The sequence below is a fragment of the Aquila chrysaetos genome, chromosome 3 (assembly GCF_900496995.4).
Source record: "Aquila chrysaetos chrysaetos chromosome 3, bAquChr1.4, whole genome shotgun sequence".
Taxonomy (NCBI): Eukaryota; Metazoa; Chordata; class Aves; order Accipitriformes; family Accipitridae; genus Aquila; species Aquila chrysaetos.
In genome coordinates this window covers 72,996,304-73,016,859 of record NC_044006.1, presented here as the reverse complement: position 1 = coordinate 73,016,859, position 20,556 = coordinate 72,996,304, and the positions used below count along the sequence as shown (strand labels likewise).

General features: G+C 37.9%; 1 protein-coding gene across 1 annotated transcript in view; it reads right to left on the bottom strand.

The window, feature by feature from the left end:
• Positions 1-1,132: 1,132 nt before the first annotated feature.
• Positions 1,133-20,556, bottom strand: part of WDR48 (WD repeat domain 48) — a 29,573-nt gene continuing 10,149 nt past the window's right edge. The window contains exons 6-19 of the mRNA XM_030009739.2: positions 17,920-18,008; positions 16,910-17,011; positions 16,317-16,541; positions 15,041-15,115; positions 14,594-14,696; positions 14,183-14,280; positions 12,170-12,277; positions 11,686-11,782; positions 11,059-11,154; positions 7,784-7,889; positions 5,618-5,705; positions 4,984-5,060; positions 3,755-3,947; positions 1,133-3,156 (exon numbers count right to left, since the gene is read on the bottom strand). Of these exons, the coding sequence (XP_029865599.1) occupies positions 3,061-3,156; positions 3,755-3,947; positions 4,984-5,060; positions 5,618-5,705; positions 7,784-7,889; positions 11,059-11,154; positions 11,686-11,782; positions 12,170-12,277; positions 14,183-14,280; positions 14,594-14,696; positions 15,041-15,115; positions 16,317-16,541; positions 16,910-17,011; positions 17,920-18,008 (1,553 nt within the window). The 3' untranslated portion in view covers positions 1,133-3,060. The remainder of the gene's footprint in view (positions 3,157-3,754; positions 3,948-4,983; positions 5,061-5,617; positions 5,706-7,783; positions 7,890-11,058; positions 11,155-11,685; positions 11,783-12,169; positions 12,278-14,182; positions 14,281-14,593; positions 14,697-15,040; positions 15,116-16,316; positions 16,542-16,909; positions 17,012-17,919; positions 18,009-20,556) is intronic.

The window sequence follows — 20,556 nt, the reverse complement described above, 5'->3', positions numbered from 1 at the left end:
GGCAACCAAACTAATAAATCCCGAGTCCCTTATTTTCCCACTGCTTGGCAATGAGGTTGAACTACATTATTATCTTCTGCCTAGGGCTTATTTTAAGTATATTTTTGGTGTTTCTAAAAGTTAATGCTAAATTCTTCAAGTAGTTCTTCTCTTCCTAATATGATACTTGCACTTCAGCTGCAACTAGTGAGCCTAGCTCTCCTGTTCTCAGCACTACTGCACCTGAAAAGGAAAAAAAAAAAAATTGCCTGTCATAGAAAAATGCTTTTATGGGACACAGATTACACTACTAAATACTAGATTTACAACTCCTTTCCATTATGAACTTGGAAATTAGAAAAAACTTCTACAAATCAGCAGCATTTCCTATGATTCTGTCAAACTGGAACTCTATCTCAGTCCACAACATCCCAATGAGCTGTGACTCTCCTATGAACTTAACGCTGTGCAGGGGCCTCTCCTGCTCTTGCCTTCAGGACCCTTACAGACAGCACAATTCCAGAAAAGGTGACAGAAATTAAAGGGGAGTAGCAAAATAACGCCTCTCACTTGACATGGCATCTAAGATGGATGCTGGGAGCCTCTGCAAACACATTCGGTCGCTGAATTACTGCGTCTCCTCTGAGAGCAGCCGAGTTGACAGTCCCCACAGCAAATGCTTTGAGTATTCTGTGCTGGTGTTTTCAGCATCAGGAAACCCAGTCTTGGTTTCCCATGTGTCTCTTACAGTGCTACAACCTTTCCACGTCCAGAAAACTCCGTGCCAACTGGCACGAGTCACTTGTAGGAGGGCTATCTTTTCTTATGTACTACATTGGTGTTGGCACAAAATATTTTCATAGTACAAAAGCACGCACTGCCCATGCAAACGGTATGACTTGAGCACATTCTCCACCTCAACAGGATCTCAGAACTTGCATTTGAAGGCTTGCAGGCCTGCTAAAGTCTTATATCCCACCATATTACAAGATCCTCTTTAAAGGGACTTTGTTAAGGCACTGCCATTTCTTCAGCCGTTCTATTACTTGAGGCTTCAAAGGACTCTGAAATCCTTTGTAGTACAACCATTAAGTGGCAATAGTCCAACCTCTAAAATTGCATAATTGATCCAATACACAAAACAACTGGAAAATATTTTAACTAAAGCCTTTTATTCTATACAACTGTGAAACATCATTTACCCTTCTGGCATTGCAGACTCTTCTGTCAATCTTTCCTGAAACTGTGTTTCGGGATGGTTAGAAAGAAAAAAAGAAGAAAAATTACAACCCTGGCTGATTTCAAACAAAATCACTGGGAGCAATTCCAATGTATACAATGGGACAGCAAGACAACCAGAAAAAAAAACCCAAACCCGCAAACAGTGCCTATTGGAACAAGCGTAGACCCTTGCTACTAATAAATACAAGTCAGGACAATTTATCAATAAAAGTTACAGTTCTTTTTAAGCATTTAATTCACAAATATCACTAAAAATGTGCAGTTATAGCACAATTGTGTCAAACTGAGCATACACAGAAATGGGGATTAAAAACTGAAACTGACTCTCAAAATGACAGGGAAAAAGATGTGCTAGCTTAGTTCTGAACCATATTTTTGCTTAAGCCATGAATTTGTTTAGCTAGGTTAAGAGTGCAGAAGGTAATGATTTGACTATTTTTTCAAACAAAATACGATGAAAAATATTTTACTTTTTGTTTGACCAATACAATCCCAGTAATATAATTTATTGGGACTTTCTTTAGGCCTCAACCTAAATCTTGATAGCAAGATACAGGAAGGGCAAGAGCATATGTCTCCTGAAGAAACTCAAATAATATACTGCCCTTTGAAGGCACTTGTGCTTCTGCTTCAGACAAGAGTCATTTTTACACAATTTCTTTATGAGGATTTGTAATTTGTTCCGGCTTACAAATAGTTTTCTGGGACAGCCCCACATTTTCTCACAAAAAGCTGAAATGCCTTTACCCCCTCCCCCCAATAAGTTAAACTCTATAAAAGACTACTATGAGTCTATGACAGTCACAGATTTTTAGAAATAACAGTGAAAAGAAGATCCGCATAAATCTATAACAAAAGAACAACTGCATATAAAACTTCGGAAAAGAAGGATAAGTATTTTTATATCATGAATATGAAATCTGCTGAGAAGTTTCTAAAAGTTTAACATTAAACATATGAAGTTATTTTCAGAATGGTCTGAAGGTTTAACAAAATGTCACATAGTTTTGGAGCACAGTTACCAAAAATTAGACTAGTGTGTCTTTAGAACACCTAGGACACACAGTGCAGGAAGTAGTTATATATATTAAAAAAAAAAAAAAAACCAAACTCATTAAGTTGCTGCAAAGCATGTTCACTCTATTATGATGCACAGCATCATTGGACTGACCCTGCTACAATATTTATCTAGTGTTCTTATTCTGCATGTCAACAGCTCTCTAAAGCAACAGTTGCGTTGCAGTATTAAAACACTTCTAATATTAACCCTTCATTTGCAATTAAATTGGCCAATTCTTTCAAGTATGCAATACCTATTTTCTGTTGTTTTTCTTTTCCAAATTTCTTCAAGTGGTAGAAATGTTTGAGTAACCTGTGACAAATCATTGTAGGAACTTTATGAATGGAATGTACTAAAAATACCTTGTGTGCACTTCTGAATTATATTGTGAACACAGCGACTAATATGGCCAAAATGGTTTCATATCAAGCATGAGCAGATGAGGATATGTTCTGGAAAAACAAAAGCAAAAAGGAGGAAGCGAAAGTCTGCACTGGATTATCATCCGTTCTCTGTACACCTCACACAACACGAACCACTCAGGGACTTCCCATCTCATTGGCTGAGACTAGGACAGACTTTAGTTTAAGTCATATAGATTTTTTTCCTCTATATTACAGATCTATTAGTCAATTCAGTTAAATGTATACTTTCCGTCCATACTGAGTCATTAGAAGTCTCATCTACCTTAGGGGTTCAGTGGGCTTCTATAGTACTACTCTTGGAACCAGTACAGTATGGTCAAGTAAATAAGCAACCATTTGGGTCCACCACTCCCTTCACGTTGATTTCTGGCGATAATGAAGCGTCAGATCACCACCACTCTTCCAAATGAAGTGCTTTACAGTTCGAAGGTCCATATTCGGATCCAAAACCTAAACAGTAAAAATTCATCTTTTATTCCACAAATCTGATAGATTGTCAGAAATTCAAAGATAAAACACTCTGGTTTGCGTGTATGGGTGAACTGGCATCAAAGACGAACCATGCAAAGGCTCAGATTTTTCAACTAGCAAGTAAACCTAATGCATTACTGAAAGATTTTAGCAATGTAACATGTAACTTCATATTACAACCACCTCCTCTAAATATTTAATCTTCATGCACTTAATATTTTGGAAAAAAATTATAAACTCTGCTAGAAATGTGGAATTCAAAACATTCAAAAAATGTTAGAAATGGAACTCTATGGAATTGTGTTAAGTCCGTTTGTTGAGTATGAGTAAGTAATCCTATAAAGGCTACTAGTCAGACCTAATTAAACAGGCATGCTATATAAATTCTTTGATCTGGCTATCTGCAGCTGTCTGAACTTGTGTCAGCAGTGAGTTAACATGATGTCAAAACACTTACCTAGTTTTAAAGGTAACAGATAACATATAGCATATTTCAAGCCCAGTATTCAGAAATTCACAACTGATACATTGCTAGACATTGGTTTTGTTCACAGGCTAAAACGCCCAGGTAACTTACCTGGTCCTGGCACAGAAGTTCAATCTTCTCCTCTGCTAGCACAGCAATGTCCTCCTCTTTTTCTTGTTCTCCTGCTTTTTCATTATTGGAAGAGCTAGTTGTCTGAGACTCATTATCCAAGTTTATGATTTTCTCATACACGTGTTCCATCACTTTTCTCACCTGAAGCATATCACTTGCTGACAGTCGGTCTCTATACAAGGTAAGCGAAGTATGGCAGGAAAAAACTTGAGAAACTACATTTCTTATCTTCATAATACCTTAATCTGTAGCAAACTATGCAAGTGCACAGACAAGCTCTTTATATTATAAGTTTAATAGGAAATTATCAGGATCATAACAGCTATTTATCCAAAGATTCACACAGCAAAAGGGACTCAGAGAAGTGGCAAGATATTCAAAAGACCGAATTAAAATCAAACCTTAGGTTAAGAGTATTGCACACAACACTCATTCTTTCAATAGAAAAAGGATTAGTAAGAGAAGGACAGAGGGCACGGAATAATAAAAGCGGTAAGCCAGAATATGCTGTTCACCTTACTACATTAACCGAAGGGCATTCTAAAGTAATAATCAGCAGTGGTTTTTCTACAAAGAACACAAAAAGCCTACGAAGGTCCTCTTTCACAAATTGTCTCTGATGTGAAGAATTCAATAAGACTTAAAGAGGAACTAGGCATTTGTGGAAAATACTGATAATTGTTGCATAGAAATAGTAGGCATACTGTCTATGACATTGACCTCAAATCTGAGGACCTGCATTGATTTCTAACCTATACAGCTCCCAGTTACAGCTAGTGCGACAGGCAGACTATCTTGCATTCCCTACTGTCACGTTTTGTACCTTTTCCTTTTTAAAAGCTATTCTCACCACTGTTAGTAATAGGAAACATAATATAAAACTGTGGTTCTGAACAGCGTAACAATCTGTAAGTTCCTGTTTTCTGATTAATACCACAAAAGACAGAAAGTCTAATTTCAGTAGTTAGTTCGTAGACGTTTCTTAGGATAAACTTAAGCAACTGCCCACTGAACCCAAAAGAAACCTACAGTTCTTTCAAATACTCTGATATAATTCAACGCTTCAAAGCGATGCTGCTTAAATGACTAGAAACTTCTACAGATTCTCCAAGCACAATATGATTCTCTGGCAAACTGGTTTGGTTTTTTTTTTTTTGAGCTCGCAATTCTCTTTCTGCAGTTTTGAGAGTCAAATATGCATTACTTACTTTTTTAGAGTTTTTGCCCCTGATGATGAATGAGGTTGGAGGTAGAAGGGAATCTTATTGAATTTGGGCATATTTTTCTAGAAAGAAACAAATTTGAAAAGTGTTAATTTAGGGTGAACTGTTACCAGCTCCTATTTCCACCAGCTGGTATGTGAAGTATATTCAGCTCCTAATTATCAAAACCCAAGAGAAATTCTTAATCAACATAACCACCACAGCCAACTTCCAAATTACTCATATTCCTGAGATGCTTCAATTTAGAAGATGCACATACCATCTAGCTTTTGAATATAAATTATGATTTATTTCAAAGGAAATTAGATAGTATCAAAAGACTGCTGCCATATGAAGAGTATTCTCTGTTCCTGAGCTCCACACTTGAAAAGGATACCAATTATGCACAGTGCTTTGAATTCTTATCTAAGACTTTCTGTCAAAAGAAAGTGAGCAAAAATACCTTAACTGGACACATCAAAAAATAATGAATCTCAAAGGGTCTTGAATACAGACCTTGAGACCACTTATTTTAAATAGAGCAAAAATTTAAAATGTCAGTTCAGATCTTGTGCAGTTAAAAACATTGTAGTTCACCTTAAAAAACCAACAAAAAGCAAAATGTATACACGATACTTACATCCACAGTGATGTCTATTACCCATTGTGGCACAGTTTCATTAAGAAGCATAGATTCAGTTTCACCACCTGAATCCCGACATAATAACCTAAGACATACAGAAATTACAGTAATTGTTTTTATTCATAAAGGTTATGTGCATTAAAAAGCTTTCAGGAGAGGACCTGCCCTTTTAATGTGCAGGGAGCTTGAGCTTGGTTAGCTGGCCCTTCACATCATCAAACTTATTGGGGAAGTAATCACGTATTTTCTGTAAAGACCAGACAAAGCTGCAGGAAGAAGACAGATCCCTAGAGCAGAAACAGGGAAAAGTATCTCAGGAGACTATAGGCTATGGCACAGAGAAATTAAAAAAACTACTTTGCTCGTGGATTGCGTATGTTTGTGTGTTGAAGTACAAAACTGTCAGAAGAAGGGGAAAGGCACCTAGCACAAAGCAATTCTTTTCTGCTTAGGGAAAATGAGCTTTGCATATAAAGCATCTGTTAAGCCCTTACCAAACGGAAAGAATAAAACCAATTTTAAGAAATGCACACACACAATGGTGAAACAAAGCCACATATCATTTTATCAATTCCAATTAAGTATTTTGTCAGAGTCCTCAAGCCACCTTTGAGGTCCAATAAGCATGGCTTGCTCCCTCCGATCGTGTCTTTTCAGTGTTCTCTTGAGAACAAGCTGCATAAGATCCACCAGTACAGAAGGGATGCAAATATTAAGTCCCAGCTACAATGTAAATACACTGATACTGCAGGGGGGGGGGGGGGGGGGGGGGGAAATCAGTTTTCAAAGCTGAAAAAGGTCACCCTGTGTCCTGGTTTCGGCTGGGATAGAGTTAATTGTCTTCGTAGTAGCTGGTACAGTGCTGCGTTTTGGGTTCAGTATGAGAAGAATGTTGATAACACACTGATGTTTTCAGTTGTTGCTAAGTAGTGTTTAGACTAAGTCAAGGATTCTTCAGCTTCTCAGGCCCAGCCAGCGAGAAGGCTGGAGGAGCACAAGAAGTTGGGAGGGGAGACAGCCAGGGCAGCTGAACCAAACTGGTCAACAGGGTATTCCATACCATGTGACGTCATGTCCAGTATATAAACTGGGGGGACTGGGGCTGGGGGAATTGCCAGTCAGGACTAACTGGGCGTCGGTTGGCAGGTGGTGAGCAATTGCATTGTGCATCACTTGTATATTCCAACCCTGTTATTGCTATTATTGTCATTTTATTAGTGTTACTATTATCATTATTAGTTTCTTCCTTTCTGTTCTCTTAAAGTGTTCTTATCTCAACCCATGAGTTTTACTTTTTTTTTCCCCGATTCCCTCCCCCATCCCACTGGGGGTTGGGAGAGGGAAGGGAACAAGCAGCTGCGTGGTGCTTAGTTGCTGGCTGGGGTTAAACCATGACACCCTGTTTTACTGACCAATTCAGGGACTGAAAGTTACATCATTTTTGGGCCTATTCAGCCTGGGAAACAAACCCATCAAATCAAACATTCCCTCATCCCTCAAATTTTAAATTCACTATGTCCTTAAATATTAAATGCTTCACGGTATTTGAAAGCTTGGCATTTGTTTTGCAGCACTGTTAAACTGTCTCTGACATATCATATATCACAGTTCGGCTTTTCAACGTAGAATGAAAAGAAATAGAAGGGTAATCAGTATATACACATTACAATACAGAACCTGTGCTCTTACCTGCCAGAGCTTAGGACCTTCTAATGGGTCACCATCTATAATTTTGGGAGCAGAAACCAACTCTCTACTGAGTAGGATCTCCTGTCTGAGTCATTAATGCTCAAAGACCAGCACAACAGACCCATAAGAGAAGTTCTACATGAATCTAAAGTAGCACAATTTCATTCTAAAACTAAGTTCAGTTAATCAGTTTGCAGGAAGAGGGTACCCAGAAAGATCTCAAAGCTATGACATACGACTAAGAACAACATAACTCTTACCACTGTAAAACCCCACACGTTGCTGATGTTCAAACTCACATATTCAGTTGGACAATGCAAAATTATCATTAACAGCTGCTTATTTTGCCTGTCAAAGGCATGTCTTGAATGTACAGTATGGAATGGATGCAAGTATTACATATTGATAATATTTCTGCTTGCACAAAGGAAGCGATTGTTTAGCCACTGAATTTACACTCTTGAGTTTTTGTACCTGAACAAAGTGCGTCCTCCAGCCTCACCAAAAATAACTGGTGTGTGTGGTGGCACTTGAAAGTATCCATTTCCTTTCTGGACTCTGTTCTCCTGCTCACCATTCACTGTTGGAAAAAAATACACACAACAGTGATACAGCACTAGGCCTTAAAATTGGGTATACGTAGTCCAAAAAGTGTCTTTTCCACCTACAGCTAACGTATTTCATAAATTAACAAAATCATAAGCTTCATAAAACCCAAGAAAATCCCTACTTCCAACACATAGCAAGTATATAAAAAGGAACACTAGAGAGTAACTAGATCAATACAAGCTTGTGGAAGGCCTATTTCAAAAGCCTCTGAGAAAAGGGAAATAGAGCTCATGAACCAAAACCCGATTACTAGTTTTCTCCAGTTCCTTAACAGTATTCCGAGGATTTGTCAAACTGAACAATACTAATAGTAGAAAGCAGCTAAAGAGATTCTGCTGAGACAAGACTATTTTTCCCCCTCTACACTGACAGCACAGAACTCTGAGGGATGTTAGCTTTGCTCTCTTACCTGGATTTGCCAGATGTTAAAATAGTGTACTAGTAAAGCTCGGACTCACATTTCCTTGAAGTTACTGCATTCTAAATTTGATTTATTTTTAGCTAGTTATAGCAGTATGGTCTTCAAACACTGAAGAACCTGATTCCACATCAGGTGGATAGGATAAGATTAAAGAAAAACCAGCATTATTTATGCACCTCTTGAACAGTGCAGCTTGTAGTCAGTCAGGTATCTTGAAACACAATATAGAAGTATTTAGATGCCTGCCTTTCACTTGAGAAAGATCATCTCGATTACACTGCAGCATCTAATTACTGTATTTGAACATGATGTTGAATTCAAGCAACATAAGAAAGGTCAAAAGTCCTATCAAGCAAAGAAACCAAAAGAGAAAATCTATTCTCTATTAAGACGGGATGAATATGATACTGAAGTTAGAGCAAGAAAAATCTTACAGTTTGAAAGATTTCTTCATAACACTTCTGTTAACAATTGAGAGGAACAATACTGCACATATGGCTTAGACAAGTGTACTCTTTGCTGGCTGAAAAACCGGCTGGATGGCTGAGCCCAGAGGGTTGTGGTGAATGGAGTTAAATCCAGTTGGCAGCGGGTCACAAGTGGTGTTCCCCAGGGCTCGGTATTGGGGCCGGTTCTGTTTAATATCTTTATCAATGATCTGGATGAGAGGATCGAGTGCACCCTCAGTAAGTTTGCAGATGACACCAAGTTGGGAGGCAGGGTCGATCTGCTCGAGGGTAGGGAGGCTCTACAAAGAGATCTGGACAGGCTGGATCGATGGGCTGAGGCCAGTTGTATGAGGTTCAACAAGGCCAAGTGCCGGGTCCTGCACTTGGGTCACAACAACCCCATGCAGCGCTACGGGCTTGGGCAAGAGTGGCTGGAAAGCTGCCCGGCAGAGAAAGACCTGGGGGTGCTGGTCGACAGCCGGCTGAACATGAGCCAGCAGTGTGCCCAGGTGGCCGAGAAGGCCAACGGCATCCTGGCCTGTGTCAGAAATAGTGTGGCCAGCAGGAGCAGGGAGGTGATCGTCCCCCTGTACTGGGCACTGGTGAGGCCGCACCTCGAGTCCTGTGTTCAGTTTTGGGCCCCTCACTACAGGACAGACATGGAGGTGCTGGAGCGTGTCCAGAGAAGGGCAACCAAGTTGGTGAGGGGCCTGGAGCACAAGTCTTATGAGGAGCGTTTGAGGGAACTGGGGCTGTTTAGTCTAGAAAAGAGGAGGCTGAGGGGAGACCTTATCGCTCTCTACAACTACCTGAAAGGGGGTTGGAGCGAGGTGGGCGCTGGTCTCTTCTGTCAGGTGGCTGGAGATAGGACAAGAGGAAATGGCCTCAAGTTGCGGCAAGGGAGATTTAGGTTAGATATTAGGAAAAATTTTTTTACTCAGAGGGTTGTCAAACATTGGAATGGGCTGCCCAGGGAAGTGGTTGAGTCACCATCCCTGGAGATATTCAAAAAGCGAGTGGACGGGGTACTTCAGGACATGGTTTAGTGGGCATGGTTAATGGTTGGACTCGATGATCCTGAAGGTCTTTTCCAACCTAAATGATTCTATGATTCTATATATGCATATATGCATATTTAAGTTCTGGTCTCTGTACACAAATTTCAGTGTCCAACAGGTACACTTTATCTTCTTAAGTCACTGTTCAGTCTCAGTTTCTTAATTGTTACTTTTGAAAGGGAAAATGAAGACTGATTCTGTAGCGAATATTCTAAACATTCCACTAATCCACAACTATTCACAGAAATAAGTAGCGCAGCATCAGTGTTGCAACAATACAAAGGCCTGCGAGCTATACTTTTCATATATTGTCTGGCTCTCAAGCTGTAGACTGCCAATATGCAAAAGCATGAGAATCAGCAACTTTATCCAGAAAAGCCTGTGAAGTGCTGTAACCCTCCATGAAGATAATTTTTGAAAGAAGAGAGTAGCTAACTCTTGGCACAGTCTGTCACAAAACGGCAAGATATTGCTGAACTTACAGTTTTCTTAATTGCATTATCTGTAGAAAGTAATTTCTTAATAGCCAAAGACAAGACTTTTCAGTCAACTCTGCCAAAACCAGCATAGGGTTGAATTCATTTCAAACTTAGGAATTATACAGTCTCTTTTCTCTATTCTGCCAAATTCAGCCACTATCTTACATTTTACATAGCTGTGCTTTTTATCTCATGCCTGATTAGACTTAGCATTTTTACCTTAAACCACGACTCTTTAAGGTGGTTTTGTATAGACCTACCCCATGTATTATTCTAATATCTACTAAATGTATTTTTTTCCAATAGATCTTTATTTTATATTGTTCATCATACCTAGAAGCAAGATGTCAAGAGAATACTGGCTAATGTTGAATAACTGAACTATTGTTCTTTGCTGTCATTATCTAGGCTGTTTCTTTTCTAAGTCAAGCCTTAGTTTTGCCAGTAATTGTTTTTCAGCAAGGCACCACGTTTCTGTAACTTCAGAATCATCTATTCACCTACTTTTTTTATGGACTAGAGTTCTTAAGATTCTTGCTGATCTTTCAGAAGAAAGCCACTCAGCAAATTTTGGTGTAAAGCAAATTTAAAAGGATTCAAAACCATTAGTTTATAATGCATGCAGAGACAGCTATAAGACAGCGAGTCAAGTTGTATCTGTTAGAGAAACAGAAATATAAACAAACAGAATGTATGAACAAATCCTAAAAAATGAAAATATTACAATACTAACCATGATTCATTTCATTTTCTTCTTCATCCATTGGATTGATATGTGTTCTAGGCCAATACTCCAGAAGTGCTTGTAGCAGAAGCCCTCCAAGATTTACTGTCAAGACATAGCGAGGTAGAACTTCAGTTACAAAAAACTGTTGGCATCATAATTTTCTACATTTGATTCACAGCTGAAAACCTTCCCAAGTTTGAGTAGTTCTGTTCCCAAAACAAACTATTTATGGGCACAGAAATCTGCTTATCACAATCTCAGAGCTATATATTACCATCTTTCAGAAAAAGCTGATTTTAGAAGCACTGCTGTTGGATCACTCACATGCTTTACCATTCTCTAGATTAGGCAACAGTTCCAAGTTTAGGAATATTACTTTGCCCCTTTTGCTTCTTGAAGGTTTAAAACTGATTTAAATAGAAAACCTGAACATGATTGAAATGTTTCAAAAAAAAAAAAAAAAAAGCAGCATTCTCATTGGAGAATTCTCTGCAGAATTTAGTCTCAAGAAAATAAGCCCTAAAATCCAACCAGCTGCTGACATGTGTGGCACTGGAATACTTTGAAACAAAAATACTGGAATTTATTCTGCTTTTTTGTCTCAATAAAACACTAATATTAGTTAAAACTTACATTTTGGATCAGAACCATCTGGACTGCTAAATCCAGCATCCTTTGCTGAAACCCACGCTGCAAAGCAGTCACTTTCATCCAAAGTAATTGTCAACATCTGTTGGAAAAAGACCATCAGGAAGAGGAATGCAATAGTTGTTTTGTATTAAACAAGTCTATAAATTTATTTTGTTCATACTTAGCTGGGAATACAAAACAAAGAATTTCTAAATGCATGATAGCGCACATTGTTTACTAAACTGTATTAATTCATAACTGGTATTGATGGATTTAAACTGACCATACCATGAGAAAATAAAAATAAAAAGCTGTTCTTCAGATTATTAAGAACGGAGGTAAAATTTGCTGGTTTGCTTCAAAATAAATCTAACCCATCAGATAAATGATGATTGTTCTTCAAAACTTGTAACACAGTAAAATCTTTGTGAACAAACAGTATAAGAAACATGACATTAGAACAATAGATTTAGGAGTTGTATCTCACCCCAGTTTTCAAGTCTACTGAGAACCAGTTTGGCACATACACCATTTTAAATCTCTTCTTAATTTCCTCTTCAAAATCTACTTTCCCAAGGTCTTCGACTTTACATGCCTGTACACCAAAAGAAATACACAAGTTTTTAAATTCTGAGTATTGAGTCATATCAACACCTCAAATCTTTTACTTTACTTTTATATACACTTGGAATGATTACGACTTACCATCTCTCCATGAGTACTGTAGTCCAGAAACACACAAGTTAAAGGTTCAAATTTTTCTCAAAAAATGGAACAACAGTTAATGTGCTAAGTAATTTTGGTTTTTTTATTTATTATTTATTTCTGAGGTAGTGGCATCAAGCCAGTGGAGAGGTATGGAAGTACTACTTCACATTAACAAAAAACATTTTCCCTATCACTGAGTAGAAAGCTGTCTTCTAGCATCCTCTGTCATTCTCCTCCACATCAGTATAAATATTTCAGTACAACTGTCCATCAAACACCAATATTGAGTGCAAATCTAGCAACAAATTCAGCTCAACTATTGCAACGGGAACAGCAGTGAATGAATTTGTGTGCAGATTCTTTTTTCCTGTTTTAGTTTACCTATCTGTTTTATTTTATACTTTTATTTTTAAAGTTCCTCAAGTAAGTCTGTTAACATCCAAATTCTTGTAATCCACTTGCAGTCATCCCGAAACCTGAAACACATGCTTTAAGCAAACTCTTAAGGATTGTAACCTTGCAAGACTTATTTCCTCAAAATCCAGGAAAAGTTACAGGAAGCAAAGACTGAGGGTGTAGCTACAGGTAAGAAAATCTCTCTCTTTTCTTCCAGTATCCTCAATAAATAGTCTCAGCCTTAGAGTCCAGTGATCCTACTCATAAGATGACACTTTGACCTGGCGAGCAACCCCATCTCTAAAGTGAATATGTATTTAAACATATCTAAGAGATGCTTCTGAAACCCTTACTAACAAAAGAGAAAAAGAATTGAAGGTACAAATTAACATTAGCATTTGACTTTGGTCCTGAGATCTAACATTGTACTTAAAAACACACCAACTGTAAACTTAAAGAAAAGCTATTCACTTTTCCACAAAAGTCATTTAGATAATTTTTAGTACAAATCTACATTCTCCAACTTAATTCCCTCCTTTCTTACTTCTATCAGCAACTCAGTAAGTTAGCTGAGCATGCTTTCCTTCATTACTGAGTCTTGGCTGGAGCACTGCATAGTTCAACATGACAAAAAGATTTAGAATTTCAAACAGGGTTTTGCAAGAGAAGAAGTTGCTGACCATTTCACTGATCTGACATTCCAGTTCTTTCTCTTTGCACTCTTTTCCCTCTCCTCTGACCAAACATTGGGTAAAGCAAGATAAAGAAATGCCATGCCAAGTGTCTCTCCTCTCACAGGAGCAAGTAACACTAGGGAGGAGCCAGGCTTCCATCTGCTAACTTTCCTTCCAGTTCTGCCTTCCTGGCTGCTATCTTGCCAACTAACAACGGACGTGGCAAGTTCACGCTCCCAGAATAATCCACAGACTACTAGTCAGCACACTCGCTTGGGATCTGTGGGTTTGTAGCAGGACCTGAAGCACAGGCTTCCCTTTTGCAGGCTAAGCTTTCTTATGCTATTCCGTACTGCATTGGGCAGACATGCCCATGGACCTCTACAAGCCCTCTTTGAAACAAAACCCAATCAAAACAAACATTACTATTTCCAGGAAAGAATTCAAGGGTCTGAATTTCAGGTGAATGAAGATGTTGATACTTCACTGAATTCAGGTGAATGAACATATCTGTCAGCCTCATGTCAGGCAAATATGCAGAAAAGCTCAGAAATGCCCCCTCCCCTTTCAGAAAGCAATCTTTGCATTATGTCTTGCAACAGAAAGATGACTTGCTTTCTACCATAGGAACCTCATGCACTAAAAAATATATATATATATAAAAATGTACGAAATAATCAATCATCCAACAGTAGACGCTTAATCCAAAATTATATACTTACCTTCAAGACATCCCAGTATGCCACATTATTATTTGTGTCTTTGGTTAATATGTGTCTCTTGTCGTTAAGAATGTGGCACTGAATAATACTAGCACCCCCTAGCAAACAAACAAGAATTAAGGTCACTACAGTGATTTTTTTTTTCTTTTTTTTCTAACATTACATTAAACTGTATAATACGACATGTGTGACTGTTCTTTGGTTTCACTGTTTTATGTAAGGCTTGGATAGCACCAAGGTTTAAACACTATTTTAACTGTAACTAACACTAGATAGATGATAAGCACGTTGTCTTTGTTTTGGTTGAAATCCTAGTATCAAGTACCTAAAAACTTGAGCCAGTCTTAAAGATCTACCTTTTCTGCTAACGATAACAGATTTTATAAGGTACCCTGGAAAACAGCTGTTTACCTTTTATAACTTGGTCAGGCTGTGTACACAGAGGTGGTATGGGATTGGTACAATCATTATCATAATCTCCAGATGCTCTAAAATTATGAATTCCCTTCAAAGTCTAAAGAAAGAAACAAAATAATGACACATTCGTAATAATCTATAAACTTTGCTTTTCACCTGTAACAACTGCCAGTTCATGCTGCTATTTAGATGTTAACTGTCCAGTTCCGAGTAAGATAATTTATTTCCAAAAGCAGCATAAATAGATAGCAAAGTAATTAAAAGCTTAATGTCTTTTGATCAATTTCAATATTAGCATTTTATGATTTTTTTTAAAGAAAGCTTACAGATCATAGCAAGTCACAGTCAAATTGCAAGCAACAGTCCAACAGCTCCCAAACCAAGACTGCAAATCCTATGACCATTTAATTGAATTCACAGAGTGTAAGATGTATCATTTACCCATTTATTCACAGAGGATTTGGTTGTTGCAACCCAAAGCGCTGGAGGAGGATCAGCTGATCTGTCAAGTTCCATCTAAAAAATGAAACCACAGGTACTTTTAGGTGTGCTTAACTTAATTTTCCTTTGCTCAGCATTTGCTCTGTGTAGACCTGCTTCCATACTTGGATGTTTCTCGGAGTACAATATTTTCTGAATTACTTTGCATTCAGATAACTTCACATGGTTAAAAAGAGAACATAAGAAGTTCTGTACTAATTAAAAAGCATAACTTTATACATTTGGCTCTGCTGTTACATTTCTTGGACGATAATGAATCACTGTAGCTAAGATATTAGAGACCCCTTCTGATCTTTGTACAGCTGACCATAGCTTTCATTTTCCATTTTGAACTGAAATTTCTCAGATTCTGAATTTTTTAAAACTACATTAATATATCCAGAATATTATCTGAACATACTAAGCCAGAGTTCAGTCACAAGGAAAGCCAGATTGCTTATATACCGGTATCTGTTTCAATCACACACTCCTTATACACCTACGTGTTCCAAGGTCATGTCATCTAGAGTTACAGACAGCAAAAAAAATCCCCAAAGCAGTCTCTTTGAAAGACTCAAACTTGTGCATGCAGTTTTCTCCAGTTAAGAAAGCATCGTGTTTAGGTGTTCAAAAAACCAACAATAAATTTTAGTCCTGGTTCCCATGAGTATGCAACATATTCTAACAGAGTCCTGTGCACACACATTGCTGCTAAGAAACATCCATTTATGTCTAAAGCCTTGGCAATGCCAGCTTAATTTCTTAAGCCTGTACTAGAGTCTGGTAAAAACAACTTTTCATGTCTGAAGCATATTCAATTTCAGTAATATTTGAATTTCCATATTTTAAGTAGCTGCCAGGCATTTATCTTCTTCAGACAATGGAAGTTTTAGATGTTATTTAGGAGACAAAGTCAATACACTGAAGATGTGGTATAGTAAACGCTTGTTATCCAATACACATTCTTCTATCAACTTCTACCTCAAACCACTATTTTATTAGACAACATGCAATACAATTACACTTTCACACTGTGAGGGTGACTGAGCACTGGAGCGGGTTGCCCAGAGAGGTTGCAAAGCCTCCATCCTTGAAGATATTCAAAAGCCATCTGGACATGGTCCTGGGCAATCAGCTGTAGGTGGCCCTGCTTGAGCAGGGGGGGTGGACCAGATGACCTCCAGAGGTCACTTCCAACCTCAGCCGTGCTCTGATTCTCTAAATTACACTCAATTACCTTAAGAACTGGTGCCTTTTCTTCACAGATAAGTACACGGATATCAGGATTTCGTAAATCTGTACAATAAATCTTCCTGTCTCTTCCTCCTGAATAAACATGAGTGAAGGCTTCATTGACCTGCAGAGCCCAAACACCTTCATCATGGACTCGATATGTGGCTATACATCTCTGCTGCCCAAGGGACCACAGGCGGATAGTCCCATCAGAGCTGCCTGAAAGACACTGAGCAACAACCATCATACTTAAATCAAGCAGGTATTTAAATCTTTTAAAAATCATTTTTTCCATAAAGAGCTTTCATAATTCTTACGGTTATATTTTTCCATTAAGATGGTGCTAAACAAAGCCTGGCAGTTAACAACTCTAGTCACAATTTCCAGACATTTTATGTAAGCCACCCACTCCATACCTAGATGGACCTGTAATAAAACAGAGCTTTCACCCACCAGCCTCCCTCCCTTAAACACTAAATATCTGTAAAATATTTAAGCTACCTTCTGTAATCTATGACATAAAATAATTATATTGAAAAAGACTAATAACATTTCTGCATTCTGTAAAATGCCTTTGTCTCAAGTTAAAGCACATACCTGGGTGCCATCTCTGTTCAACAACAAAGCTTTTACATTGTCCGTGTGCCCTTTGAGTTTCATTAGTTTTGCACAAGTTCTCGGATCCCACACCCTTAGAACCTACACAAATAGACATTGGATAACTGGCATTAACAAGATTCTTCCCACCAGTGCATTTTCTCTATAGAAAATTAAGCCTTTCCAAATAAACTGACCCTTATTCCAAACAGGCAGACATCCATAGCCAAAAACATACTTCATTAGAACAATAGAACATTAGAACAAGATAGACATAACTAGATCTTATGCACCTCTAATAATCAGTGTGATTTGCTTTGCTTGATTTTAATTTCATTTGTTCTGGCTTTTTGTGTCTTCTTAAGAAATTAAAGAATGGAAGTGACTGGAAACAGGATAGTGTGATGTGGGTAAAAAAAAAAAAAGATTCTGAGAATCCTCTCAGATGCTTCACTGGTGTATCCTATTTTCATTTTTATACTTACTTGGAAATAAAATTCTCTCAAGGTTAGATTACGTAAAAAAACAACTTGCAGGGGACTTCAGGGTGTTTCACCTTCCTTTACAACAAAGAGCATGGGCTCTCTCTTGAGAACACTTGAACTTCATTACCTCACTTCATTTCCCACTTCCTGCAGGGGTCTTACAAAATTGCTGGCACCACTTTTCTTACCTGTGGCAACTGCTTCAGTTTTTATAATCACCTGAGTAATGTGCCCCCAAAATCAGAGCTCTTGTAGTAAAATGTAATGATCTCTGATAGAGAGAGGGTTACACAAGATGATCTGATTGTCTCTTCTGTGTATTAAAGCTATATGGATATATACACATCTTCAGATTGAGGCAGGTATTTGTATCCTACACTTACGCTCCCACTTAAAAAAGTGTCTACACTCACTATTAAAAACACAAAAACTGGTACAGACATGGCATTGAAAAATCAATAAAATTGTCTCTTTATACTAAACTTGGAACTGAAGTGGAATGAGCCTTACCAGATTTTTGCTTACCTTTTCAGTGGACCCTGATACAATAACTGTTCCCATTTGATTCATTGCAAGGCTGTAGATAGAGTCTTTGTTCCCACTCAGGGAAGAAGCTATTTCAAAATAAAATTTACATTTTCAATTTTAATGCTGTCTTTTGAAAAACATACTTATTCACTCAAAAACGGTATTTTAATACCCTTTCATCCATGAAAATAGTGCCACTCTACCCCATATATAGAGTTGCTTTAAAAAAAAGAAAGACTATAGCCAGCATACTGCCAGGAAAACCCCATCCTAATTCTTAATCTACTGCTGCATAAAAACAAGGTAACCCTTCAGACTTATGGTCATTACAGTCCTGGTGCCCTTTGGACACCACAATTCAGTGCCAGGACCATCAAGGTACTCTTGCTCTTCTCAACTACTTTATTAGAGAATGATACTTCTATGTGATCTTAGAATTCACAGCATTTGGATTTAAGTGCAGAGATTTTTTTCCAAGCTAAATAGCAGTAAAATTCTACATTATATCTTAAAGGCTCTTCTCTTAGTTCAGCAGAGATGTATTACTGAAGTTATACTGCAGTGCTGAAATGTGTTACTTGAGCATGGATGCTACCTCTGTGTTTGTGAAAACCATATGGCAACTCCTAGCATCACAACTAGCATCAGAGTTGAGGAATTCTGTACCATCTAGCCTAATCTACTTTTGGACAGATTAAAGTACCAATCCTCAACTGGGAAAAGCACAGACAAAGCAAATGAAAATCATCTATTCAGAGAATACCATCAGGCATTTCATCAAGCCTCAAAACCATACGACCCGTATGCCAGAAAGGCTGAGAACAGCAACAAACTGTGTTGCCAGCAAAAATGTGAAACTTTATATAATGATTTATGTATATTATGGAAATAAGTTTCTAACACAGTATTTGTGACCCAATATCATAAACATTTTGTCACAGTGGAAGAATTATGCAGCTTGACTTCAGGGTCCTCTTAACTACTAGCTATGGCTATCCAAATGTAAACTATCAAATGAAATCTATTATTTGTAGCCAAAATAAAGTTATAGTCTTCCACTGTCCCCAGACAATAGCTGAAGGCAAAAAGCAGAACTGAAAACTCTTGAAGATCAGCACACTGTTCAACAACCATAATAATTTATGAAAGGATAATGTACAGAGTTATCACAAGCTGGACATCAGGAATAGAAGAGTGAATCTTAAGTGTACGGAAGCAAAATTTTTGCCAGAACAAAAGCAAAGCTCGACTCCACCCTCTTCTGGAAAGGCCTACCTCATAAAAGCAAAATCTCTCCACTTAATTTAAATTATGGCTATGCTGACTGACTCTTTAAAAATAGGCTTCCTTTTAATGCTGGCATGTGTACATTGCTTCCCTGTAATCAGATACGAAATTAATGCACAAGAACAATTTTCATTTGCACTCTGAAAAAATCAATATTGTTTGAAAGGACTGAAGAAAACCAGCTTCTTTAAGGACATACACCACGTTCTTCCCAACAGAAACACTGTTAGTTGGGAGCACTAGAAAGAAACAAAAACAACTCCCCCTTCCTCCCCCTTACGAAGCATTACTGTTCTAACTCTAGAAATGCAAATTTATTTCTGTCATCTTAGAGGTAATGTCTCCACTTCCATTTGACCTTGGGCTCAAAACAAGCATCAGCTCTCCTCAGTACTCCGTGTCTCCCATTTATGATTCACTTGAATCATTTAGGTTCTGTATCACTGTTGCAGTGTTCAAGAAATCTCACCCCCCCCCCCAACTGAGTTTTCCTGTGAGCCAGCAAATAAATTCTTCCTCCAAAAACTCCCTGTTCAACCAGAAGATAGCATAACTTACAGTTATCAGCAAAGTTTGGTGATAAAAATAATTCTACTTCCAATGAAAGAAAAGTTGTGGGAAATATAAGCTAAATCTATTTAGTTATGTGCAGTCATGTGCCATCTCAATACTCTTCTGCAGTGCAACACAGCTCACTAGAAGCCACCTCTCTTTTGAAGGCTACAGACATGCCAGCATAAGGCTATACTCAAATTAAAAAGTCCTGTAGACAGAACAAATGCAAAACTGAGAATTCTGCCCACCAGATGCACCTTTGGTTTTAGAAGCTACCAAATCCATAAAATTAACACATCTTTCAGAATTAGCCAAAAGAGTAATTAAAAAAACACCCACACCAAAACAACTATATGGCTGCCTCATTTACAGAATCACATAATCCTGAAATTTCTTAAAACTATTTTGTGCCAATTCCAAATTTTAGTTTTGCAGATTTTTCTTGAGTCATTCCTAACCTCTGAATGAGGAAGCAAGTAGTCTTATTTAGAAAATTCAAGTGTGGCAGTGTAGCAAGATGGTATGTTCTTTCCCAATGCATACATCTGAGACTCTGCTACTGTTTAAACATGTACCAAACATTAAGTATAAAATGAAAGAGATCAGTCACTTTGAACACTACTTTTCAACCTACCTACAAGCAACAAAAGACAGTGGTCAAACTAGACCTCTTTCTGAAAAAATATACTGTAAAATAGCCAATACAAACTAGGATGCTGATGACCCAGATTTACGTTATTCACTCCAGCAATCAAATCTAAGTGAACTTGAAGACTGGTGTCATACTTCCCA